At 37.8% G+C, this 27,352-nt stretch overlaps 1 protein-coding gene across 2 annotated transcripts in view; it reads left to right on the plus strand.

Annotated features, from left to right (window-relative positions):
• The window catches only part of Rgs7 (regulator of G protein signaling 7), a 386,347-nt gene that overhangs the window by 306,204 nt on the left and 52,791 nt on the right, over positions 1-27,352 (plus strand). For both annotated transcript variants that reach the window (XM_059280689.1, XM_059280690.1), the window contains exons 5-8: positions 855-906; positions 23,558-23,622; positions 24,495-24,571; positions 24,675-24,756. In XM_059280689.1, the coding sequence (XP_059136672.1) occupies positions 855-906; positions 23,558-23,622; positions 24,495-24,571; positions 24,675-24,756 (276 nt within the window). The remainder of the gene's footprint in view (positions 1-854; positions 907-23,557; positions 23,623-24,494; positions 24,572-24,674; positions 24,757-27,352) is intronic.

The following is a 27,352-nucleotide window of genomic DNA, read 5'->3' on the forward strand; positions in this document are numbered from 1 at the left end:
TCTACAGCCACTGTTCCTCCAAGTTCCTGTGTCATCCCCATTTCAACAAATGAAGTTTCTTATAAAGTTCTGTGGTCACAAGTCTTTGTGTCAGGTCCAGCTATCAGGGCTAGAAAAATCCTGGGGGGAAAAGTACATGTTAATTATCTTAAGGTTTTTATTGCAAATTTGTATTTCAGTCAGTGTATTTCCAGAATTTTACAGAATCAGAATTCTGGCTATTGTTAATCACATCAAAGGTATTATTAGTTTAAAAAATGATCTCTGGTTTGTACCATTTAAAAGTTTGCAGCAATAAATGAAAGAATGTTTTTATAAGTAAAGGTCAAAGGGTGTTGTCATCATGTTGAATAATGTTGGAAGCTGCATTACAAAATTAAAATATCCCAGCAAATTATTCACAAATCTTAGAAATATTTCTGAACTTTTAGAATCCATGAAAATCAGAAAGGAGATATGACATGTGGGAAGAAGTCACTGTATTTAAACATGGTTCATTCTGAATCTTCTGACATAACATTCTGCTTTCAGCCCCCTCTGTGGCTGAAACAGAACCTTTTGTTTGGGTAATGCAGTCGTCTCCTTTAACCTTACATCTTTTGGTGCAAGATGATGGAAAATGAGCACCATTTTAAAGCCTTGCTGGGGTTTGACAAATCTGAAGGCAGGGAAATTTGTCAGTGCATGTAGATGAGAACCTTATAATATCTCTCTGTCAGCTTTCTCTGGGTTTAAAAAGTATGTTATCAGGAATGTAGTCTAGATAGCCACTGAAGATAAAAATAGACCATACACCAGAAAATCTACTAAATATTTATATGTCTAACCAAGACTCCTCTTTTTTCCTTTCATAGACACCCTATTTTTGGCCATCAAATTGTTGGGAGCCAGAAAACACAGACTATGGTCAGTGAAATGCTCTTTATTTTGTCCTTAGCCACTTATGTGTCTGTATACCAAGTACATGAATTCTGTTGCTTTTTCTCATTAGAGAGGAAACCACAATTCTTGGCATGGATCAATGATGATAACACCCAATTTATGCATGGCTTCATTTGGCAAGTCACCAGACTTGATGGCAGCTCTTCTACAGTACAATGCTCTCTGTATCTGTTAAAGAAAATCTCCTACTTACATTAGAGTGCTAGAAACAAGCCTCAGATGGTTATGGTTGATTTTTCATAGCATCCTATGTATCTAGGAATAGAGACAAATGGTTCCAGAGAGCCAAAGTCCTAGTTCTCCTTCAGCTCTCCCGCTCAGCTATGAAGTTTGTTTTTTGTTTGTTTTGTAAAAACAAAACAAAAACCCTCTGGCTCCCTAAACCTCTACTTTGCTCACTGTTAGCGAGACATCGTATGATTCTACACCAGAAGGTTATGTTACACATGGAAAGGCCACTGGCAAGCCAAAGAAAATATACAATAACAAATCTAATCCTAATAAATCAAATTCAGTGATTTGAAGATAACTCAAGCTCAATAATGAAGATTTCAATAGAGCTCTATTAGAAAAAATTTTTGTTCCTAGAAAGTGTTCATCTTCATGCATTTTCCTATAGGTGACACTTTTATGAAACAAGATTGGACAAATTTTAAATGCCATGTCTACAAATGTTTATTGAAAACCATTCCTGTGCCTTGTTATAGAAGATGTTGGCTATCCATAGGTGTCTGACTTAACAGCGCCATTGAGTAGCTCATAGCCTAGAAAAGAAAGTAGAATCCTACAAAGAGTTCTGGTAAACTGTCATGTTAATACTCCATTGGCATGTATAAAATGATATGGAAGTTTTAGCTGCGAGGTGGTGGCGCATGCCTTTAATCCTTGCACTTGGGAGGCAGAAGCAGGTAGATCTCTGTGACTTTGAGGCCAGCCTGGGCTACAGAGTGAGTTCTAGGAAAGGTGCAAAGCTACACAGAGAAACCCTGTCTTGAAAAAACAAACAAAAACAAACAAACAAACAAATGATATGGAAGTTTAAAAGAATAAAAGATTGACTTTATTTGGTGGTGATGGGTGGTATCCCAGAATGATTTCATAAAAGAACTTATAACATCTGAGCCAAATTTTAAAGTAGGAAGAAGAAATTTACATGGTTTCATACTTACTATTCTATTGCTGTGAAGACACATCATGACCAAGGCAACTTATAAAGGAAGGCATTTAATTGGGAACTTGCTTACAGAGAGTTAATGATCATCATGGTGGGGAGATGGGCATCTGGTGAGAGCATGGTGCTGGAGCAGTAACTAAGAACTTTATACCCTAATCCACAGGCAATAGGTAATGAGAGAGCAGGACTGGGTCTGGTGTGGGCTTTTGAAACCTCAAAGTCACAATGACATACTTCCACCAACAAGGCCATGCCTTCTAATCCTTCCCAAACAGTTCTATTAACTGGAGAATAAGCATTCAAACATGATCCTATGGGGGCCATTCTCATTCAAACCACCACATGTGGTGATGAGACACGAAATCATTTGAAGAAGTATCTTAGGGTTTTTATTGCTGTGATGAAATACCATGATCAACCATGAACAAATACAACTTGGGGAGCACAGGGTTTATTTCACTTCTACTTCCATATCTCAGTTTATCACAGATGAAAGTCATAGCAGGAACACAAACAGGGCTGGAGGTCCTAGAGGCAGGAGGCCATAGAGGAGTGTTGCTTACTGGTTTGCTCTCCATGACTTGTAAAGTCTGCTTTCTTTCCTATATCACCCAATACCACCATCACAGGGGCTGCAGTGCCCTCCTACATCATTCACTAATCAAGAAGATGCCTTATAAGCTTGCCTATATCCTAGTCTTATGGAAGCATTTTCTCAAATGAGATTCCCTCCTCTCAAATGACTCTAGCTTATAACAAGTTGACATAAAACTAGCCATTACAGCAAGAGAGAATACTATAATATGCAAAAGCAGTGAGAAGCTTCACAGTAGCTTGGCTTTCTTTGTGACTTCCCCTGGAGAGACATCTGCAGAAGGAAACTGTAGGAAAATCCATAGCAATTATTTAGAAGTATCCTTCTTAGTGGTCACTGTAGAAACATTAACTTAGCAAGTTACTCCAGAGTGGCCAGCTGCTGCAGATGGTATTCAAACATACAAATAGGAAAAAGTACTTTATACAATACTGTCAAATTAACAGAGAAACGACATCATTCTATTACCTGAATGGAAATGCCCATGTCTTCATCTGTCATTCACAGTCCTCAAAATTGAAACCCTTACAGAAAGTTGAGAAACAACTGCTGATGTGTTGGTCAGAGTCCAAGCTTCCTGTCAAATGTGGAAATGTGTCTAGGAACCTACCCATAAGGTATATGCTATTCATGTAATACCTCCCAGAGAAAGACTGAGCTCCAATGGTCATTATGACAAAAGGCCAAATGTATGCCTTTAAGGGAAGTGTGACACACTTCTGTGTCTCTGGTTGCTACTTCTCAAACTAGGTTAGAGATCTTGACTTAGAGAAATGATTGGAATAATTCATACTGATATACCAGAGGAGACTGGAATCACTCCTGTTCCAATCTCACTAAATATAAACCAGTGATTTTTGCTCCTCATTATTGTTACCCATCATACACAATGCCCCTGTTCCCTGTTTAAGTAGAATTAATTTTTATTCACCTATTTATTTATATCCCTGCTGCAGCCTACCCCCATCCTCCCCTGCCAGTCTCCCCTACCCCATTCCCTCTATCCCACCCCACCCCCACCCCCAATCCCTTCCTCCGTCATCTCCATCCAGGAAAGGGCAGGTCTCCAATGAGTATCAAAAAGACATTGCATATTAAGTTGCAGTAAGACTAAGCCCTCCCCATGTATTAAGGCTGGGCAAGGCAACCTGGTATGAGAAGTAGGGTCCCAAAAGCCAATTTAAAAAAAAGTCAGAGACAGCTCCTGTTCCTGCTGCTAGGAGTTCCACAAAGGACCAAGCTACACAACTGTAATATATATGCTGAGTGCCTAGGTCAGTCTCGTGCAGGCTCCCTGGTTGTCAGTTAAGTCTCTTCAAGCCCCTATGAGCCCAGGTTAGTTGATTGTGTGAGCCCTTCCATGATGTCCTTGACCCCTCTGGCTCCTACACTCCTTTCTCCTCCTCCTCTGCAGGATTACCGAACTTTAACTAATGTTTGCCTATGGGTCTCTGCATCTGCCTCCATCAGTTGCTGGATGATGCCTTAAAGAGAATTCTTATTGTTGGTGATTCTCTCTTCCAATATTTGTCTTTTTCATTTGGCAATTAGAGTGATCACAATTGCAGTACACGTCTAATGAGTTGGTAGATTTATGTCTCCATGCTGTGCTTGAGGAAAAGCCATGATCTCTACAATGAATCACTCACAGAACATGCTTCATAGTGGGCATTCATCATGTCTCATGTCCTTTAGCTTTATATTGACTCTCACTGGTATCCACAGCAGAAGGGATAGTCTCCTGAACTGTTTCTCAAAGCCCAGCTAGCCTATTTGTAAACTAACTGGAATTATATTGTTAAATTATCCCATTTGTTTTTCCCTATTCTGGTTTATTTTGTAGCTCGCTTACTTACTAAACATCAACATAAGGATGTTTAGTTATCCATGGTTTGTAGCAGGCTTCCTCGGACTGCCAGCCCTCAAATCATGACATGGAGACTTAATATTAGTTATGAATGCTTGGCCTTATCTTATGCTTGTCCCACTAGCTCTTATAACTCAATTGAACCTGTTTCTCTTCAACTACATTTTGCCTCAGGGCTTTTTACCTTTCTTTCATTCTGTATGTCCTACTTTTCCTGCTTCCTGCATGTCTGGCTGACTGGCTGCTGCCTGGTTCGCTGTGTCCGGGGCATTTCCCTTTCTTTCTCCCTCATTCTCTCATCTCTTCTTCCCTGAGCCTAGATTCCTCCTCCTACTTTGCCTATGAGCCTCACCTATCCCTCTACTGCCTAGGTATTGGCTGCTCAGCTTTTTATTAGGCCAATCAGGTGCCTTAGGCAGGCAAAGCAACATATCTTTACATTGTTAAACAAATAAAGCTTAAACAAATGTAACATATCTCTACATCATTAAACAACGCAGCATAAACCAATGTAACACATCTTTACATATTTAAAGTAATATTCTGCAACATAAACAAATGTAACACATCTTTACATAACTAAGTAGTATTCCACAACAAGGGCTTATATTCTTAGGTGCAAATAAATTGCACTATCAGTTTGAATTACTCCAGTCTTTCATTTTCTGCTTTTATTTATTTAAAATATACTCTTAAAAACCCCTTCTTTAAAAGTGTATTGATGATATGGCATGCTTGAGCTTTAAGGTCTAAAGTATGGTGACTAGGCTGTATTTTCTTTTTTTTTAATTTTTATTTTTTTTTTAATTTTTGTTTTGCAATACAATTCAGTTCTAAGACACCTTTGTGGCATAGGAGCAAAAGAAGTGGTTGTATTATTTTATTTTAACTTTATTGTTTGAGATGCATTTTCTCTAAATATCCCAAACTGACCTCAGTCTACAATCCACCTGCCTTAGCCCTGAATGCTGAGATTAGAAACAGGCCTTACTATGTGAAACTGTAGAGAAAGTCTTTAAGTTTTTCTCTTATTCTTGGCATCTTTACCTCCTTCCCCATCACCAAACTTGACCTTATTCTATATGTTATATAGAACACAAACCTCTATAGATCAGTCCATATGGAAAAATCATGTTTCTATAGTTATCTTGGCACTATATTGATTGTTTTTAACAGCTAAAATAAGCCAATATGGACCACAGCTACATGAACTTCATTCTTAGAAAATCAAGGTGGGTGAGAATTTGCACATTGCTTCTGGAAATACAAAAAAAATAATTGCAATCCAAACCCATAATAGCGCTGAGAATGTGTTTCTATGGATACATTTGCATCAGTCAGGGTGAGACTTGGCCTTGCAGTGAGGGATGGAGGCCAACACACAAGGAAGCACACACAGGACAACTCTGGTGGGAAATAGATGGCGTCAGTGGTGGCAAACAGAAGCAGATGCCAGCGAAAGGGGCTTTGCTGGTAGCTCCAGTTGGATGAATTGCATGTGAAGAGTCTAGGAAATGAATTTCAACGGTTGAATATCCAATGTCCAGGTAGGATTTTTGTCTGTTTGCTTTCATTTTATTTAGACAAGAGTTGCATACTCCAACTTCAGATTCCGTATGGAGTCTATTATGTCTAGGTTAGCCTCAAATTGGAAATCTACCTGCCACAGCCTCCTGATTTTTAGGATATAAGCATGTGCTGGCATGTCCAGCTAAACAGTATTTTAAGCCTAAGAAACAGAACTTTCCCTTAAGGACAGGAGTTCTAGCTGACTCATTTCATTTAGTCCATCCATATTCTAGCCTTGCCTTTCAATTTTTGATACATTATTCATTGTGGACTTTTTAACAATATTTTTTCTTGTTTTAAATAGTATGTTCAAATATTGTTGACCTTGATTACTGAGAACTTTGTTTTCTCTGGAGATGTTAATGAAGCTGATGATGCATTTGGTTCTTGGGCCTTCTTTGATGACATACATGATCATGTGGATGATTATGGCAATCAAAGCCTGAATTGAATGACCTAGGAATATATAGCTCAAAGGAAAACACTGAAGGTTTAGTATGGAAGAGCTGTGATGTATAGAGGAGAGAACTTTCTGGTGTGCTTCTGAAACCAACACATGGCACTTGCAGAAAGAAACATTGAATTCTTATATAAGGCCCTTCTATCAACAAAAATTGTTCCAACTTATATTACCATTCCCTGAGAGAACAAGGACTTGTGCCTCAGTAATATTCAATGACTTTCTGACATTTCTCTAGGATACTGTTGAGGTTTTCAGACCTACACAGAGAGGTTTTCAGACCTACACAGAGAGTTGTTTAATGCTTGGTGGCATTAAACAACCACATTAAGACTAACTTCCACTTGCCAAAAGCATGCTAAAGTGATATAAGACATAAGGGGGAGCTTAGGTATTTTTCTTAGATAATAAAAGGGTACAGTCCAAACAAAGCATTCGTATTGGCACACCATGGCAACAATACTGACATAATTACTGCTTTGCATTAAGCAATAATTGTTCCTCAAGGAACAGGTTTAAAACTTATCAGTTACCATTGACAGAAAGCTTACTGTATCCAAACATTCATGTTTGTAAGAGGGATGACTGGAAACTTATGGACTAATATAAAACAACTTCAAGGCAGGCAAATAAACAAAATCAAATTGATAGTCTGTAAGACTTCAGAACTGTGGATCAAATCTTGACTAGCTGATAACAATGCCTGATATACATTAATATGTTAATAATTCTCTTCTCTATGGTATTGAGATGGTGAGAGCTCAAAATGATGAGGAAAGGGAAAGAATTCTAATTTTTAAAATTGGAAATTATTTATTCTTGATTCATCATATTGCAAAGCTTTCAAATAGATCTGTCCAATTACCAAAACTGTACTTTATTCAGTGTGGCAGTAACTATATTTATTATATAACAATTCTCATTTTAGAAGTGCCTTGAAAAAGCATCCACCATTCTAATTTACCTTCCTCAATAGAACCTCTCAATCCCTGGCCATTTGCTTCTGTCAATGTTATGTGTGTTTAGAAAAATTAATAGACTTCAGTCACTACTGATCCAATGGATTTTAAAGAGATAATAATGGGGTATTATCCTTTTAAGTATAAAGATACAGATAGATTAAAAGTAAAGTAATAGATTAAATATATGCCATGTTACAGTAATTGAAATAACTCTACAGTAGATACCTTAGTCACTTTGTTATTGCTGTGAAGAGGCACCATGACCAAGGCACTCTTATAAAGGAAAACGTTTAACTGGTGACTTTCTTACAATTTCAGAGGTTTAGTCCATTATCATCATGGTGTGTAGTATGGCAGCACTCATGGTGCTGGAGCAGAAGCTAAGAGCTACATCTTGATCTGCAGGCCAAGAGAGAAAGAGAACTGAGCCTAGCATGGGCTTTTGAAACCCAAGAGCCTACCCACACCGATACACTTCCCCCAACAAGGCCATACCTCCTAATCCTTCTCAAAAAAATGTTATTCCCTGATGACTGAGCATTCAAATATATAAGCCTATAGGAGTCATTTTTAATCAAACCACCACAAAAGACAAATTATTTTCAAACAAAGTGTAAGAATAGATAAAGCACAGAGGAATTTTAGGGTAGCAAAACTGTCTTTACGAGATTGAAATGGGAGATCAATGTGACTGTACATTTATGAAAATTTACAGAATGTTCAACCCAAAGAATGAACCACCATGCCAACTATAGATTTAAAAATTATTAATTAATATGTAACAGTGGTTCTAACTTAACAAATGTACCATACTAATGTAAGATTAATTACACATGCAAATGGAAATTGCATTGCATAATATAAAACTGAAAATTCTATTCATCTTTTCCATTAACCTCACAGAAGTCTAAAACCTATTTTCTGTAATGAAAATATGTCCAAGTATATAGTTTGAACATTTACATATGTATTTGTCCTCTTTAATGCTCTCTACAGTTCCTGATTCTGTGGCTTGTTGTGCTGATTTCTAGGGTGACCATAACAAGATATCAGAACCTGTGTGGTTTAAGCAACAGAAATTGGTTCTCATAATAATGACAGGCATCCTCTGCAAATAACTAAGAAACAAACACCTGTAGAGTTGGCTTCTTCTGAATCTTTGGTTTTCAGAGATCTGACTTCTCTGTGTCTCACCAGGCTATCACTCTGAGAAGGCTCATCTTTGACATCTCTTCTCTTCCTAGAAAGATACCAGTTATCTTGGATTAGGGCCCCACTCTTAGGACCCCATTTTACTTTAGCAGTTTCTTTAGTGGCCTTGTCTCCCAGTAAAGTCAAATTCTGAGATTACTGGGAGGTAGAGCATCAGGACATGTATTTGGACAGAGAGATCCAATTCAGCTAAGGTAGAGTCTATAACTGATTTCAGTAATTGTTTAGTCTTTGCTTAAAAATATTTTTGTTTGTTTTTCTCTTCTCTTTTTGTCCTTGCATATATTCAGATAGTTGACAATTTTATTCTATTGACTTTGTTTCAGCTTTGTGGAAGTTTCAATTATTGTTTTGAAGCCCACTGATTTATCAGTCCTGTCTAATCTATTGTAGATGAACTCATAAAAATTTTTAAAATTTATATTTTTATTAGTTTTTTCTTATCACAGCATCTACATTACTCCTATTCCTTCCTCTCCCTACTCCAGCTCTTGCTGTGTCTCACTCCTAAATATATGATGTCTTATTTTATTATTATTATTATTATTATTATTATTATTATTATTATTATATGGAGACATACATAGTTATTTATTTATGCTGAGGGAAATGTGGAATTTGCCCTGCCCCGGTTGGTGTTATCAACTGATATCAATTATGATGGTCTTTTAGTTCTTGATTTCTCTTTTTCCTTTTCTTTTTTTCTTAGAATTCTCATCTATGTGATTGCATGTCTCACATGTTCTTGCACACTACTAGCTTTCCTATGAAAACATTTTAATCATAGTTATTTTTAGTTTTTTGTCTGAAGTATATTAACTATTCTGTTTTGGGATAACATTCACACACAGGCTTTGTTCAAAGATTTTTTTCCTTCAGCATGCCTTGGGATTTTTTTTATTGAAAATAGAACATGCTATACTAAATAGATGAAATTAAGTCTATACATCTTCAGTGTGAGAGGTTATGCTTTCTGGCTAAGAGATTATTTTACTGTCTTCTCAACCTGTGAGTTTTGTAGACTAGACCTTTGGTTATTGTTTTAGCCCTCTCTCCTTTTGCTTTCTTGAGTTTCTCTAGAATTTTCTTCTTCTTAAACCAGGTCTGGCATATGTCAGTCTTTCAGTCACACTCCCCTGATGATGTGTAAGGGACCAGTTGATACCTGGTAGGTGCAGGGGAAGAAGCTTCACTATGCAATCTTACAATTAGAACTCAAACTTACAGTAATACTGGCAAGTGACCTGCACAACTGTGATTTGGTCTTTTCAAAATTTCTTTGCACTTAAGTGTAGTAAGAAGACCAGAGTGGGGAGGGTTTGGCATCCTCTCCCTATACTCCAGGCACTTAAATCAGACCCTATTAAATGCTCTAGGTGTGTTTCAGAATGTTGGCTTTTCCCCACTTTGTTGACAGTATGAGGGAATTTTTATTCCATCCTCATCATAGAACATGATACGATTCTTGTGGGTAAAAGTTAGAAAGATGCTGTAGCCCTCCTAAGACTGCTTCCTGACCTCAAAGGAGGCTTTAGTCTCAGATTTGTCCACAAGGGGCCTCCAGCTATTAGAGTTGCAACTTGAATATTACTGTCTCCGAGGGAGCATCCCCAGGTTGCTATTTTAAGTCACAATTCTCTGGACAGTCCTATCTGTGTCCCCAAAACCAGGGCTGATGGTTTGTCTTCTGACACCAATCCTTGAGTGGGATAAAAGCTGGTTTGCCCCTTTGTTCACCCCTTTTCACTGTGAGGGTAAATGGGAATGATAACTTCCAAATTCCTCTCATGTCATACCTTTTGTTTGAATGCAGAATTTTCTAGAGAAAATGACAAAATATGACTAAGCATTTTGCGCTTTTTTTTTTACCTTGTTTCTACTTTTCTGTCTTTCTTTTCATTTCATTCCATCATGAGATTGCTTCCTAATGTTTGAGAGCAGAGCAAGTTGGTCATGTCTTCTCTCTGTATTTTCCTTTCCTACTGAGAATTCAACCATGACCATCAAGAAGACTGTCATTGCTATTAAAACATTGTGTAGAAGTACATCTTTGGGGAAAAATACAAACAAAACAATTTCCAAGGAACAAGTATTGAGGAAGAAAAAGAAAGCTTTTGTCACTGTCCAAAGTGATTAACCAGTTTTCTCAACTCTTGAAGTTAAGGGGACATACTTATGACACAGGAATAATGAAAGAAAGCAGGCAGCATCTTACTAAAGGGGACTAATGTCTGTGCCTTTCCTGGGACTAGGAAGAGATCTTCCAGGGACTTCCTTTTGTTCTTTCCATTGTCTACTGTTTCCAAGTGTGGTGATTGGTAAATGTCTTGGGCTTAGCAGGGAGACCCTATTTTACAATTCTAAAACATTCTTCAGTGAGCAGTGGGTCCATAGACGATGCTGTCCCAAAGGCTAAGGTAGCAAATAAAAAGACATACTACTATGCAGGCAGAGGAGCCACACCTTCTGATCTCATTCCAGTCACCATCAGACACCACGACTCAAATAGAGTCAGTGTTTGCAATCAAAGTAGCTTTCAAATACCTAGACAACTTAAAAATCTCTGATTTTGAAAGAGTGTAGTAAGGTAATCTTCTAATTTGTAGAGTGAGTGGACTGTCCTGTATCTATCTTAATATAAAATAAAACCTTTAATTATTGCATACTTTTTTGCTTGTTATAAGAGGTAATATTAGCATTACAATTCTTTTATAAAATAAATATTCATCATGAATATTTATTAACTATATTCAAATATGAAAAATATAACAAGCTACCTTCTTAAAAAGAAAATGTAGCTTATTTTTATAATAGTAAAAAGATTACTCATTATCAAGACTATTTATTAAAAGGAACTAAAATATTTATGCCATCTGAAGAATGAAAATTATACTTGTAAATTCTTCTTAACAGAAGCTTTTGACATTTCACAAAACTTCTCAATGAAAATTTCAGTTGTTAAAAAAAAAGAAAATTTTAGTTTTTAAATAGTCTGTCTAACTTTTAGGGTTTTATTTCCAAATATTTAAGCACCTGCTTCAAAGTCTTGTTCAAATATCTACATGTAAGACTGTTTACATGTAAGAATATTATAAAAGCATATAAATGTGTTGGATGTAGAACTTGTATCACTCCAAATCCAGTACACAAATAGTTATCCAAATGGAAAGTGAACTATTCTTAAGTGTGATATCAATAAAATAAATATGTAAATCCCACTAGTGTTTGGAGGGTGCCCCCAGTTCATAATCTGATCTCTAGCTATGTATTCAGTTATATTGAAAATTATTCCACAAATCTCTGAGCTACCAGCTTGGGAATATTCAGTTATTTGTCTCTCTATATAAGAAACCAGCCCACTGACTTGGGCATGATAATACCTAATAGCCTGTCTTATTGGGCTCCTTCTTTACTTTCTTTATGAGTGTATCTTTTTACTTTAAATTCTCTGCAAAGCTGTAAAAAGGGAAAGGAATGTGTTTTCTATTTCATAGTAATATACATTAAGTTCTTAAATGTCTAACTAGTATCAATATTACTTTTGTCTTTACATCATTATTTATTTATATATTCTATCATCAAGGTCATAAATATACATATGTAAGTATAATGTGTGTAGGTTCAGGGACTGACTATTCTATGAGTGTAGCTCTGACTTACCCACATCAATAGGAGTGATTTTAAGTATAAATTCTTGGTGTTTTTCCCAACCAGTTGAGCTTGGGACTCTGACTTAGGCTTCCAGTAAACATTATAAATAACCTCTTCAAGGTGTACATTAAAGATTGAAGGCCAGTGACTATTTGGATTTATGGAGACAAATTAGATTGATTTTCTATTTCTAATGGTTTTCTGTTTTGTCTGATTTTGAATGGTTATTTCTAATTGTCTAACTACATGTTAACTGATACTATGGCAGGAGCTTGAATATCCCCTAACGACTCTCATTGGACATTTACAAACATTATCTAATTTTTATCTCTCACAAAAAATCTTTAAAATGTTTCTAGCCATGCTCTATAGATGAAAAAGAGTTAAGAATCAGATGTGTAGAAGTTCTACTCCACTGATATTAAATCAAAGGACGAGGCCGTGATCCACTAGGCCAGATTGTTTCTCAGCTGGATTGCACACCCATATAGAGTAGATGAGAAATCTAGGGAGGTGAAATTTTTGGAAGAGTTGTTAGAAAAAGAAATAGGACAACAAACAATAAGCTGGAACTAATTTGTCAATGAAGTGAAAAACAGAAAAGAAGGAAGAAGGAAAGAAAGAATAAATGAGTGAATGATGAATTTTAGGGGGCATGTTAATTCCTAAAAGATGTCATTAAGTTCTATATGGAAGAAAACTGAACACCATTAAACAAACTTCCCTGAAGGTGGAGACCTGCAGAGAGAGCAAGATAACACATGTACGTGGCACATGTGTTCAGCTGCTTATCCAGGAAGAAAGACCCCTAACAAGCAGTCTATTTGGATGATATTTTTCTCTCAATAACTTAGTTTAGAACTGAGTTTCAAACACTTCTGAATATGACATCTTTGTGTCAATCAAAATATTGTAGTTCCATGGTTTTACCATTAAAGTTTAGATAGAAAAGCAAATGATGATAATAATGTGACAGTGTAGAGAACCATACATTAGGAAAAGAGATGAGTCTGCTTCACAATGAGGAATGTGGGAACTCACATTTGAACTATAGCATGACCTTGCTCATTTGTGAACTTACTAGATTTTTACATCCCAGCAATACCACTTATACAGACATGGCTCATTATATTCTGTGGGATTAATCAATTACTTTATAGCAAACTTAATTGACATGAAATGAACATTGCTTTTCAATTTAAACCCATGAACATTGTTCTCTGAAAATCATGACCAAGTCAGAATGACACTTCTGAGCAGGCATGAAATATCCACTCGGAAGATTAGTGTAACTATGTGGTATGGCCATATGTTATGAAGTAGAGACCTCAGTAAGTTTCAGTAGCCAGCTAGCTTCACTTTGTGCGTTCCAATCATAGTGTGACCAATTCGCTTGTCATTGTTCTGTGTAAACTGAAAGAAACCATTGCAATGTGAGGACATTTTAGAGCCAAGAACAGTGACTTCTCTGTAGATCTTACTTTGAGAATCATGGATTCCAGGTTTGTGTGGATTGACAAACTTTCCCCAGCCCAGTTGTTTGGGTGAGCCAAGTAAACCACTTTTTCTCATGAATTATTGAGAGAAAATACCAAGGAACCCTTTTCAAGCTTTAGTACAATGGGCACAATTCATGTTAATTCATGGTGAGGGGCCTAGATTGGATGAAAATGTTTTGGTTTTGGTAGAGTTTTATCTAACAAAGAAGGGATGGAAAGGACACAGGAGGCTTAGAAAATATCTACGTACAAGCAAGTCTCCACTGAATTACTTTAGGCTCTTTAGAAAGCATAGTTAGTCTGTCCCTCACTTTCATAAGCTGGTAACTACAAGGAGCATTCTGATCTCCATTAAAATTTTACTAAAGGAAAATTGCTATTCATAGTGGCCACGGTATAAACAATGATAGTCCTGACTTATTAGCGAGACTTTTGACCACCACATTTATGTTCAAGTGATTTGCCAGAAAAGCTAGTCTTTAATTAAAAGGTCCACTCACATGTTCAAGTTCAACTTTTGCTTAATCAAACTGAGGGTGGAGAAAAGGTAGTATTTTGTTTCTATGCTGTCTTTGAGTAAGAGGAAATCTTTAGATTTTACACTAAGGAGGGAGAAATAATGTAAGGTCCTTGGTAAGGTTTTGAATAGGAAGCCTCCCAGTCACCCATAGGCTCATATACTTGAATGCTTGGTTCCCAGTTATTAAAACTGTTTGGGAAGGATTCAAAGGTGTGGCCTTGTTGGAGGCAGTGTGTCACTGGAGGCATGCTTTGAAATTTCAAAAACTGGGGCCATCCCCATGTCTCTTTCTCTCTCTGCCCTTGCTTGTGGACCAGATGTGAGTTCTCAGCCACTGCTCCAGTTGCCAACCCTGCTCCCAATGTCTGACAGCGAGAATCTGGCTTCCTTCATCCTAAAGAGTCAGAGCACAGGACACCTGAGCAATCATCCCATCTGGCCATCTCACCAAGGCAGCTGGTATTCTGAGAAGTGCAAGGCCACCAGGCCAAAGCCACATCTCTCATTGGCCATACTAAAATACTAAAAAAAAATGAGACAATTAGAAAAACACCTGGATCTGTACTTTGCAGGACAGACAATAAAGATTTTCTAAAGATTACTAATAATTACCATTGTCCGAAGGATATTAAGTGTTCCAGGTGTGCCACACCATTGTATCTGTAGCATTTGTTGTGACTAAATGTACTCTCAAGCGGCTGCTTAGGCAGCTGACCCAGATTGCTTTCCTGTTAAGATTGTGGTATCAGATTCTTTCCAAAGAGCTTTCTCTTTGAACTGAGAAATATTTTTTCTAAGGCATCCCAGTGACCCACCGATGCTCTCCACTTCCTTCGTGAAGCGTTGAGCAGCTTGGAGCTGTTATAATACAAGAAACTGATAGCACATTGTTCCCGGGGTTGTTGTGCTGTTCTCCAAGTTATAGCACGGTACCTCTGGCTAGATTCCCTGGAGGGGAAGCAAGGGTAAGGCTGGCAAAGGCTTCCAAGGCGTGACTCTGATTTAGGTGTGTTTTCCAGCTGAGAGAGAGCAATGTTTGTGCTTAGGTTACAAAGAGGGCCTGGGGCTCCCTACCAGATGTCACTTCCAATCCTCAGCTCAGACCTTAGATGGGATATGAATACTTTCTAAAATGTAGATGACTATTATTTAATTTCTCTTGACAATTTGGAAGAAAGGAAGACCTGAAAAAGGAGAGAGTAAGTGCCATTTTTGTTAAAAATAGAGATATTACTTATTTTAATAATATTGTAACTGTACATAGATTGACCCAAAATTATACAAAAATTAAATTGCCTTTATCTTTACTCCTCATATTGTGTGAGTGCATGTACACCTTGGTGTGTGTGTGTGTGTGTGTGTGTGTGTGTGTGTGTGTGTGTATGTGTGTGTGTGTGTGTGTCTGTGTGTGTGAGTTACATAGGCACTATATACATAGGACAAACAGAAAAAGTAGCAGCAAAGCATGCTTGAAGAAATATAAGGGCTGGGGTTCAAGCAGCAAAGGTAGGGGGATTAGAAATTCAGGGTTATCTTTGGCTACTTAGGGAGTACAAGACCAGCACTGGGATGTATGAGACCCTATTATTTTTTTAAAATCCCTTTCTATTATATATGCAAAGAAATACAATAATGTATAGCCTGGGAAAAAATGGGATAAAAAAATAGAAGTCAGAATATCTTTTCTAGTTTAAATTAAGATTTTATTTGAAAATTTAGCAAGTATCAGAATAAAATCAGCTTCTTACAGCAAAGTTTCTCTAACATTTAGACATACATCATAACAGGATGAAAGGGTCCACATTTGTAATTTTTCGTAGTTTAAAGAAAACCATTTTTCCCCACCATCATCAGCAATACTAGATTTTACCTTTCTGGTTAAAACAACAACAAAACACTGTTTTCATACAGTTTGCATTTGAAATGGTTTCTGTCGGAGACCTGCTTTGCAAGGTGGGAACCAGTACTCCGAAGGAAATCAGCCTTTTAATGGACAAGACCTGCCGTGCAAATTGTTCTAGTGGTGTTGCAACTCCATGTGCATGAGTTTTCAGAGCTGAAATAAGTGGCAGCTTTCTTCAGACATAAAGAAATTGAGGCTAAAGTACAGTAAAAACACATGGCTTAGAGAAAAGTAGCCACTCCGTATCGTAAATAATGAACCACAATGAAAGCACTGAATCCGAAAGCCTACAGAGGTCTGAAGAAAACTGGATTGAATGTTGGAAAAGACCAGAGTGTTGACAGGGTCAGTGCCCTGAGAGTGACAGGAAACATAACTTGACAAAGAACTTTGCTGAGACTTGAGATAACACAGGACTTCAATGTGAAGTCATTGTAACTATACCAAGCCTCCCAAGAAAGCAGTAAGGAAGCTGGGAGAAAAACAAAATGATATTTCAGAAGTACAGTCACAAGCATGTGAGAAGCCTAAGAAGGAAGTCACTGGTCAAGCCACTACACCAATAGAAAAACGGGTTTCTGACTGATAGCCAGTTTGGGGTACCAGGACAAGGAAAACCTGAAATTACCGCAGAACATTGTTTTATAGCTGGTGTATAGGACACTGAGAAGAGCCTGGTGTGCTAAATAGACAAGCTCAAAGTGAAAAATGAGACAGCACCCGAGGAAACATGAAGCCATAGGGAAGAAGAACAGGTGAACAGGGGGTGTGGGTTAGAGCAATTTAAGTAAATTGTTAGATGATTACAAAGAGAACTGGAAATGTCACAAAATAAAATAGAACACGGGAATGTTTCCAGAAAGATTTGAGAAGCAATCCTGTGGATCTTGCATTAATGCAAAATGAAGATGGTATAATCAAAGCCTCAATGAGCAAGTTGGAATAAATTGGAGGTGATGACTTGGTAAATTGGAAGACCAATCCAGAATGTTCAACAGTTGATAGAAACGTTGGTAAATCTGGAAAGCAGGTTCAGAGATAGAGAACATATGCTAGGGTGCTCAGGAGAGCTTAGGAAATCAGTAGTGGTCACTGAAGGAAGAGTTGAGGTCATGTCCTAGTTAGGGTCTCTGTTGGTGTGAAAAGACACCATGACCGCAGCAACTTTTAATAAGGAAGACATTTCATTGAGGTGAAGGCTTACAGTTTCAGAGGTTTAGTCCATTATCATATGGTGGGAAGCATGGCAGGGTGCAGGCAGACATGGTGCTGGAGAAAAAGCTGCGAGTTCTATAACTGGATGCTCAGGCAGCAGGAAGTGAGGGTGTCACCGGGCCTGGCTTGGGCTTCTGAAACCTCAAAGCCCACCCCCATTGACACACTTCCTCCAAAAAGGCCACACCTCCCAATAGTGCCACTCCCTATGGGGCCATTTTCATTCAAACCACCACAGGCTGTTTTAGGATTGGAGGAATAAGAAAAAGTGTTAAGCATTACATTTGGAAGTACTAGGAATGCTAGTTAAAATTCATGAAATTTTAAATTTTTTGTTTTAAAAGTTACATGGGGGACACAACTGTCATTCCATGTGTGGAGGTAGAGGACAACTTGAAAGAGCTGGTTGTCTCCTTCCTCCATGTGGATACCAGGGATCGAACTCAGATTGTCAGTGTTGGCAGCCATCACATTTACCCACTGAGCCATCCCACAACCCAAAGATTTCTGAAAAGTTTAAATGTATCATTGATAAATACATCACACAAAGGAAGAGGAGTGGGAGAGGAGAGGGGGACCAGTGATGACACAGGAAAAAGAGTTCACTGTCCTTTTGTTGGCTTTATTTTCTTTAATGGAGACATTCTCACAATGTCTCTGAGATGAGTCTCAGATTCACAGACATACAGAATTGAGTTTTTTGTATAAGAACTTGTGTGTGCTGTATGTTCAGGGTGCAAACATATTAGTGTGCTGGTGTGTGTGCCAGTGGGAGGAACGGAAGGAAGCTATAGAGTGTGTGCTTCAGGGGCCACTTGACAGAAAGCCTGGAGCTCAGCATGCTGCTCTCCAGCTCCCTGTCACCTGCATAGTTACCTCCTCTAGACAAGTAGGAAAATGCCCAGGAAAACCAGAAACAATATGGGAATCCTAAACAGTAATGGACATGAGCTTTGAAAGACTCTAAGCTCAGATACATTGGTTCAAATAAATTTACACAGTTTTCAAACAAATAATACAGTTTTCTGTTTCATTTCCCAAGACAACATCTTTAACTGCCTTCCTTCCAGGATCCAAAACAACTGGATCAAAATAGTTTTCAAATGAATTATGAGTATTATGATTCATTCTAAAATGATAATTAGCAGTACAAAATAAATTGTATTTAAACATTAGAAGACTGTAAAGAGTGAGGATAAACTGGGTTTTTTTTAATCATGGATGATGGATTGTAGTTACCATTTAATTTCTGAGGTTATAATTTAGGAGGTAAATATTTGAGCCTTTATTTGAGGAGGTAAGGTTGAACAAGTTTTGTTACTTATCAAATACTAATGTAGAAGTTAAAGAAAACTCACTCATGAACCAAAGAGTAGAAAATAAAGGAAGAAAGAGGAGAAAGGAAATGGGGAAAAGAAGATGTGAGGAAAGGAATACCAAAGAATGAAAAGGGGCTGGAGAGATGGCTCAGTGGCTAAGAGCACTTGCTGCTCTTCCAGAGGACCCAGGTTTGATTCCCAGCAACCATATGAAGGTTCACCACCATCTGTAACTCCAGTTCCAAGGAACCTGATGCTCTTCTCTGGCACCTGGCATGTATGAACACAGACATATACATTCAAGCAAAATGCCTGTTCACATAAAATAAAATTAAGGATGAAAATATTTAAATTTGTCTACCAAAAGAATAGTATCATAGTTGGATTTTAAGTGAAACAGAGTAACTCAGTTTAAGCAAATGGTGGCAAGCTAGCTATGGGAACACACCCCCTTAATCCCAGCGCTCGAGAGGCAGAGGCAGGAAAGTCTCTGGGAGGCTGAGGCCAGTCTGACATTCATGGAGAATTTAAGGCCAACTTGTGTTACACAGTTGGACCTTGTCTCAAAAACTAACTAAATAAGTAAATAAATGAAATGGTATACAAAGATGTATCAGGCAAATATAATACAACAAGAAAACAAAATTAGCAGTAGTAATATTGATTAAATTAAAAATATTAAATGGAAAAACATTAAATAGAAAATTTAAATTAAAAAATATTGAATTGGTGGAGGTAACAATCCATAGAAATACGTTATAGCAAAACCTATAACATGAAAAATGATGGAAATTTAATAAGACAGATACAGAAAGATAATGAAACCACTGGACTTTAACACATCTCTCTCAAGCCAGACTAGCAAAAACCCAAAGGAGGAAAAATTTCATCATTCCTTAAAAGAAGATCATTATGTACAAAAATGTAGCAACGTTGTAAAATTCAAACTCTGCTATTTTCCACAGACTTCAAATATATGGGAAGAAAAACTCTTATTTGATCATTATTCATACAGCCAAAAATTATTTATTTAGTGATAGAAATCTGGTTAAAAATATCACACACACACACACACACACACACACTCACACACACATTATTCATTCACAGGATAGGGTATGGTGCCTATAGAAAACAAACTGTATCCATGTAAAACATCATAGTAAATTTCAATCCTGTTATGTTTAATATAGAAAAGCAAATTGCAATACATGTACCACTGATGCACAGTATATGAATATGTTCACACACACACAATCCATAATTAATCTGCTGGATATCATCTTTATTATTAAATTGCCTTCTCTCAAGAAGCCTAGGGGAAAATGGACTTCTTGCATATGCAGTGAGCTTTCGTCTTTCATCTCTAGCATACAAATTGGTTTTAGATCTAACTGAAAAAAGGCGAATCCTCCAATATAAAATATCACCGCTAGCTGAATCACTAAACAAGACAAGCAGGCAAATAAACAAAACCTCAAAAGGTCAATAAATCATGGTGTTTCCTTCCACTTGGCAGATACTGAGCATTTCCTCTTGGCAAATGTTTCTGAGCACGAGGACCTATCAGTACCTGTGACAATGATGGGGTGGGGGACATTTTCCAAAATCCACAGAAGCAACATGAAGAAAATATGTGCTTCAAACCTCTGTCAAGTCCAGAGAGTAGCTAGATCAACACAGTGTGTCAGTTAAGCCAGAAAGCAAATAATTCAGTTAAATAATGAGTAAGTACCTGGATAAATATTTTTAAGGAAAGACAAAGAAATGACCACTGGGCTATGAAAAGATGTTTAGCATCATTAATCATCGGCAAATTCAGTTCTGCACTTAGAAGGAATAAGTTGGGGAATTCTAGCATATAAAATGCAACAACAGTTTGTATGTATGTTTGAAGGTTACTAAGAGTGGATTTTAAATATTCTAATCTGACAGGATGTGGGGGTGAAGAGGATGAGGATGGTGAGGTGATAGTGATAAACAGTGACTGTGACTTAGCGTTTCCATGTTGTAAGTGTATATCAAAGCATCAAGCTGTACAACACTTAAATAAATACTTAATACATACTTAAATAAAAATAGAGGGGGTGGGCTCAGCAGAGTAAGGTGCCTGCTGCCAAGTTAGATGATGTGAATTTAGTCTCTGGAATCCACATGGTAGGAGGAGAGAACTGACTCCCTCCCACAAATTGTACTCTGACCATCACACACACACACACACACACACACACACACACACACGCACACGCACACGCACACGCACATGCACACACACATGCACTTGAACACATGGGTGTGCACCATGACACATATGTGCTTATAAGCACATACATACACATACAATAAATATAATAAAAATTAATATAAAGTCTGCTGAAACACATATCTGTTTAAAGTTGTCTACTAATTTTTACCTTTTATTTTGGAAATGAAATTCAAATTATGCACAAGGTAGAATAAAGATATGTAACTTTGGAATATTTATTCTGCCTTTTCTTCCTTCTTTTTCTCTCTTGTTCTACATCACAGAAGGATTACAGCAGTGGTTCTCAACCTTTCAAATCTGTGACCCTTCAATACAGTTACTCATGTTGTGGTGACCCCCAACCATAAAATGATTTTGTTGCTACTTCATAGCTGTAATTTTGCTACTATTTGGATTGTAATATAAATATCTGATATGCAGGATATCTAATAAGTGACCTCCAAAAAGGTCATAACCCACATATTGAGAACTGCAGGACTAGAGACTCTGTCAATGGCTCTTGGTGACAAAGAGGAGGGTCAGCTAGAGAACAACCTATACACTCCTTTTATGCATAAGTTGGAGTCATGTAGATGATGTCAACTTTAAACCAACATTGAAAACATGCTTGGAGTTTATAACTAGAGATGGAAATTGTCAATATCTTGATACTCCCTGAGCTACCCAAACTTGAGAAGCAAGATTGTGGGAACTGATTTTTTTTTTTAATTTAAGGAAAGGGGGAAAGTTAATCCACAAAATAAACATTCAAAGATTCTTTTAAAAGAAACAGAGCTGCCTCCTGACCATATGTTTCACTTGCATTGTTTGGATTATGTATTGTATGTTTCAAAGTGTACATTTGGCCTTTGCATTTCTAGTCCTTATGAAGTAAACATTCTTGTCTTCATCCTTAGCTGGAGGTGTCATAACTTCCTGACATCTATGGGGTAGGACCCTGAATATTTTTGTCACAGACATCAGTGTGCAAGAGACTGCTCCACATTGTAGAGAATTCCAGAATTAAGAGAAATGATCTCCTTTTAGCCTTCCCTTTCTAACTAGTCCTCACTTAAGAGACCTAATTCAGAAATGTGGCTTTTCGACCAAAAGGTCAAGATGCATTTGGACCAAATCCCGTTCCTTAATTATTCAGCTAACACTTGAGTGGCAGTGCTTCTTGTCAACTGCTTGTTGATTTTATGCCACAAAGTCATCAAAATTGCCTCACATGATTTCCAAGGAATTACTTTAGAAAGGTACATTTCAACTTGAGGGCTGGCATATAGCTCAGGGATAAAGCATTTGCCTAGCACACACAAAGCCCTGGGTGGGTTTAAACCCCAGTAACACACACACACACACACACACACACACACACACACACAAACACACACACACACACACACACTGGTTATATTTTTTCCAAGTACAAATTTAGCCATTGCATTTCTAGCCCCTGTGAACTACACATTCCTGGCTTCTCTATTTCTTAACTAGTGAAGTCATAGTGATTGATAGCAGCTGTATGTAGTTCCTTGTGTCAAACCAAGGCAAATATTGTTAAGTGCAAAGTCATATGTATAAGACATCTCCACAGGCATAGCTTTACAAAAATGAATACTTAATGAAACTCACCTGGTGATTTCATTCAGTATGTAGACTGATATAATTAATTAGTATTGGGCTTCATGAGATCCAACTTTCACACTTAATGGAAAACAATGATGGAAGGTATTCTGGGAAATGGGACTCTACCTGTAGAACTGGTTGTGTTGATATGTTCATGAGAGTCATCAAGATAATTTCAACCATCTAAAGAATTGCTCCAAGGCAATGCTACCATCCCTGTCATCTCCATGACCAACTGGCATGGTAGCCAACCAGACTGAGGAAAAGGCCATAGAGGGGAAGCATATTTTATATGAGTGCACTGCACTCCTAGCACAGAGCAACTGACCAATGAGAGACTTGCAAAACAAAGAGAGAAAGAAGCCAAGAACCCTTAAGCTTACATAACACACCCTTGTAGTTGACAGTACAATCTCAAACTAATTCAAATGCCCATCAGACACCTCTTTATGCAACCACATTTTACAAAATGATTTTTATCTATATTTTAAGTTCATTTAACCTCTGAAAAGATTTATCTCATTATTTGTTGATGATAAAATTATGCCAACTGTTTAATACCAATAAATGATTACCCTCATTTAACATTCTACCTGTTTGTGACTTCTTAAATGCCAGTATTTGAATCTTAAACTTGCGATTTTATCATCATTTATTTTTGTCTAAGAGATAACAATAGAAAATTAAACTTGAGAGAAAGTGATAAATATCTCGACATGTAGTACTATTGTTCTGTATTTAATATTTTAGTTTTAATGAGCAACCAAGAAATGATATTATTTTTCCTTTCAGCTGTTTACCTCTGCAAGAGAACAATGCAAAACAAGGCAAGGCTAGAGCTAGCAGATTACGAAGCCGTAAGTACCAAGAATATTCATACAGTGGTGTAAAATGATTAGAAATCAGACCTTTGGCCATGTCTGGGTCCTCTGCCTTTCTGCATCAATGAATCCTAAGGACCAGACTTCACAGCCCAAAGCTTTAGTGAGCCCTCTTTGTCTGCTTCCTCTTTTCCCTCACATTAAGGACAGTAGAATTCTAAACATACAAACTCAACATATAAAGAGAAGCATATCTTTTAGGCTAACTTAATTGTAAAGATTTCAGGTAATTACTATATCGATAATGTCCAACCTCTGAGGATTGAAAACTGTTTACACTGGGGACCGATTTAGCAGACCCTTCAGATTAATCGCCATCATCAGATCAAGGGAGTCTGGTATCGTTTGTTCTAATGATTGCTGTGTTATGATAACTAATCCAGAGTACTGTGCAGGAGCATATACTTGGCTTCCAAGGACTGATGGCTGTTCTCAGGACCTGAAAAAACCAATTGGCTCAGTGGTGGGAAGGCATTGCTTTCCTGTTTCCATAGAGGGAGCACAGACAGATGCAGTGAATTTGTCTTCAGTCCAGACAAAGTAATACTCAGTAAAGTTAGTAAAGTGCTTGCCTAGCATGCTCAAAGCTCTGTTTTCTATCCCCAGAACTACATAAACTAGGCATGTTGGCAGATATATATAATCCCCTCACTGGGGAGGTAAAGGGGAGAGGATGAGAAGTTCAAAGTCAGCTTTGGCTACATTGTAAGTTAGAGGTTAGCCTAGGCCCATGAGGCCCATGATTAGTTGAGTTCAGAAAGCACAGTTGATTCAGATTCAGAGCATATACAATACTTTAGAGATTCTGGAAGGAGCACTAGAATAACAGCTGTGCCATGTTTTTTCAGGAAAGCCTGGCCAGGCTGCAGAGAGCATTTGCCCGGAAGTGGGAGTTCATTTTCATGCAAGCAGAAGCACAAGCAAAGTGAGTCCTTGTGAGTCTACAGGGAGATTTGCTCGGGTGAGGCCTTCAGTGCAGAGGTGGTACGCTTAACCCTGCTAACTCTTCATTGTTACCACATTGACAGAGTGGACAAGAAAAGAGACAAAATTGAAAGGAAGATTCTTGACAGCCAAGAGAGAGCATTCTGGGACGTCCACAGGCCTGTGGTGAGTAAGCTCACAGGCATATTTTCATGAACTCACACATCAGGTTTGGAAGAAAAGGGTGCCCTGGAACAGACCATGGTCCCATCATAGTCCCAGTGTCTGGGTGAATTAGTTAGGGAAAGATGGCTGCCTCTGTATAAGATGAAAGTTAATGCGATGTATATTTACAAAAGGATACATTTTCCCCCTGATGTGGCTAGCCAGTTCACTCTGGACATCTGAGGTGCCTGATGCTGTTGTCAATTTTTGAAGGGGAAAAAACACACTGCTAACAGAACAGTATTTTTTATGTTTACTGTTTACTTTTTTTGGCTTTATAGAGAAAATTAGAATCAAAATGTTATTACTTGCCTTTATTTTCTTCTTTATAACTTATTAAATGCCTATTATGTCTTATGAAAATTAGCATATCATCAAATTTAAATCAGTTCATACTTCCTAAATTTTTCTTTTTACATTTGCTTATTTATTTTGTGTATGAGGGAGGGGGCACATGTGGAAGTCAGAAAACAACTGATGGGACACCGTCACCAGAGAATATTTATATAGGCATTACTAGAATAAATAATAGGTTCACAGCAAGAGAAAGAAATCAAGACAAATGACTTATAGATACCTTAAAATTTTCCTCTCAACTACTTCTGAGTCACACCAAAATAGAAAGCATCCAGAGATGTATTTACAAATGTATGTATTTCAATTCAGACAGCAATGCAGTTGTTACGTTTTATTTTGAAATTGTTGTCATTTGAATTCTCAAGAGAGAAGAATTGAGTAACCTGGCTTTTCTGTTCAAAATACAGTTGGAGTTGTATTACTTGTGGTGAAAAGGAATTATGAGATCATGCTCATAACCATCCTGGGGAAACAAAACAGAATTTCTGTTTCCTTAAAGCAACCTCCAGATGTGTTAGAGATATCTCGCTGCATTAGTTGCTTTCCAACACCATGTCTGCATTTCCATAGACCATTTAAGGGAGGAAGGATTCATAGTTTCAAAGGGTTCAGTCCATCATGTTGAAGAAGACATCAGAGATGAGGTCTATCCACTTCATGTTGGGCCAGAAAACATACACACAGAAGGAAGTGACCAAGGATAATGTTCCTTTAAGAACTTTCTCTTGGTCACCCACCTTCTCCAGCTGGAGTCCACCTCTTCCACAACTTCCCAAAACAGTACCACCTGCTGGGAACAAACACATTGAAATCCTGAGCCTGCAGAGGGTGTTTATTCCAATTCTCTCTGCATGATGGAACATAATTCCATGTTTGATTATGCTCTCTGGTTTACTCTTTTTGTGCCACGCTGAAGCCATAGGCTCCATTCCCCCTAATCGAGACAAAGACAAATCTTTGCTGTCTATTTTCTAAAGAAAAATAGACTTCGATTGTCCTTGTGCTTTGGTGAGTGGTATTCACCTAAACCAACCCTACCTTCAATTATTTACTGTTCCCATGTTACAACTCTATACATAATTTATAGGCATGTCCAAACTTTAGATGTGACAACACCATAATGTTGTCATCTACAAAGTTCATGGTTGAGGACCATGTTATCAAGTTACAAATTATGTAATGCTTTAAGTAAGTTTCTGATTTTGTTGTTGTTGTTGGGCATGAGTTTGTTTTTCAACCAGATTCATGGCTACCCTTGGCTGTGTGTGACTGAGGGTTAGCCACGCCTGCATGAGAGGTAGTATCTGTTAGCATTTAAAGCTGCCTCTACATGTCAAATCTCATGACTTGTTCAGCCCACCACGGCCTTTTATAAAGAGGCACTTGCATCTCTAAAGGCAGGCCTTCAACCAAGGAATGCCTAGCAAGTACATCGCCTGTCTCCAAAGTTTTCTGCTTCTGCTGTTTGTGACAGGGCATGAAGAGGCAGCTTGCCTATTGGAATATGTATTTGACATCAACCCTGGGATGCAGGATTCTGTTTCTGCATGTCAACTTGGGGTTGATTGCAACAGACATGACAGTCATTTCCAGGGATGGACACAAGGGTGTAGCCCTTCTTGGAAATCACAGTGCCTTGCTCTTCTTCACTGTGCCATTTTATTAAGAGGGATGGCAGTGGGCTTTCATAATTATGAAAAGAATGAAGGAAATAATATTTGAAGACAGTGAATAAATTACATAGACACTTTTAGACTTCTGTCATCTGGAATCTTGCTGTCTCCCTATTCATCTTTCCTTTGGAAAGGATGGATACATGGAGCTAGGAGGGCCTGGTACTTTTTATAGAGATCAGGTTGGCCTCAAACTCACAGAGATCCATCCATCTACCTCTGCCATCAGACTGCAGGGATTAAACATGTGTGCCACCTTGCCCAGCCTTATTAGAGCTTTTTTAAAAGCTAACTGAAAAACCGTGAATGTAGTTCTCTCTGGAGAGTACTTGCCTGGCATGCGAGAAGCCCTGGGTTGAATCTCAGAACAGAAAAACCATGCCTGGCAGCACATGCCCCTTAATCCCTGGATTCAGGAGGTGAAAGTAAAGGAAGCAAAGGCTCAGGGTTATCTCCTACTACACAGTGAGCTCCAGGGGCCAGCCTGGGCTAATGAGATTCTGTTTCAAAACTAAAAATTCAAAAAA

The sequence above is a fragment of the Peromyscus eremicus genome, chromosome 15, assembly GCF_949786415.1.
Source record: "Peromyscus eremicus chromosome 15, PerEre_H2_v1, whole genome shotgun sequence".
Lineage (NCBI taxonomy): Eukaryota > Metazoa > Chordata > Mammalia > Rodentia > Cricetidae > Peromyscus > Peromyscus eremicus.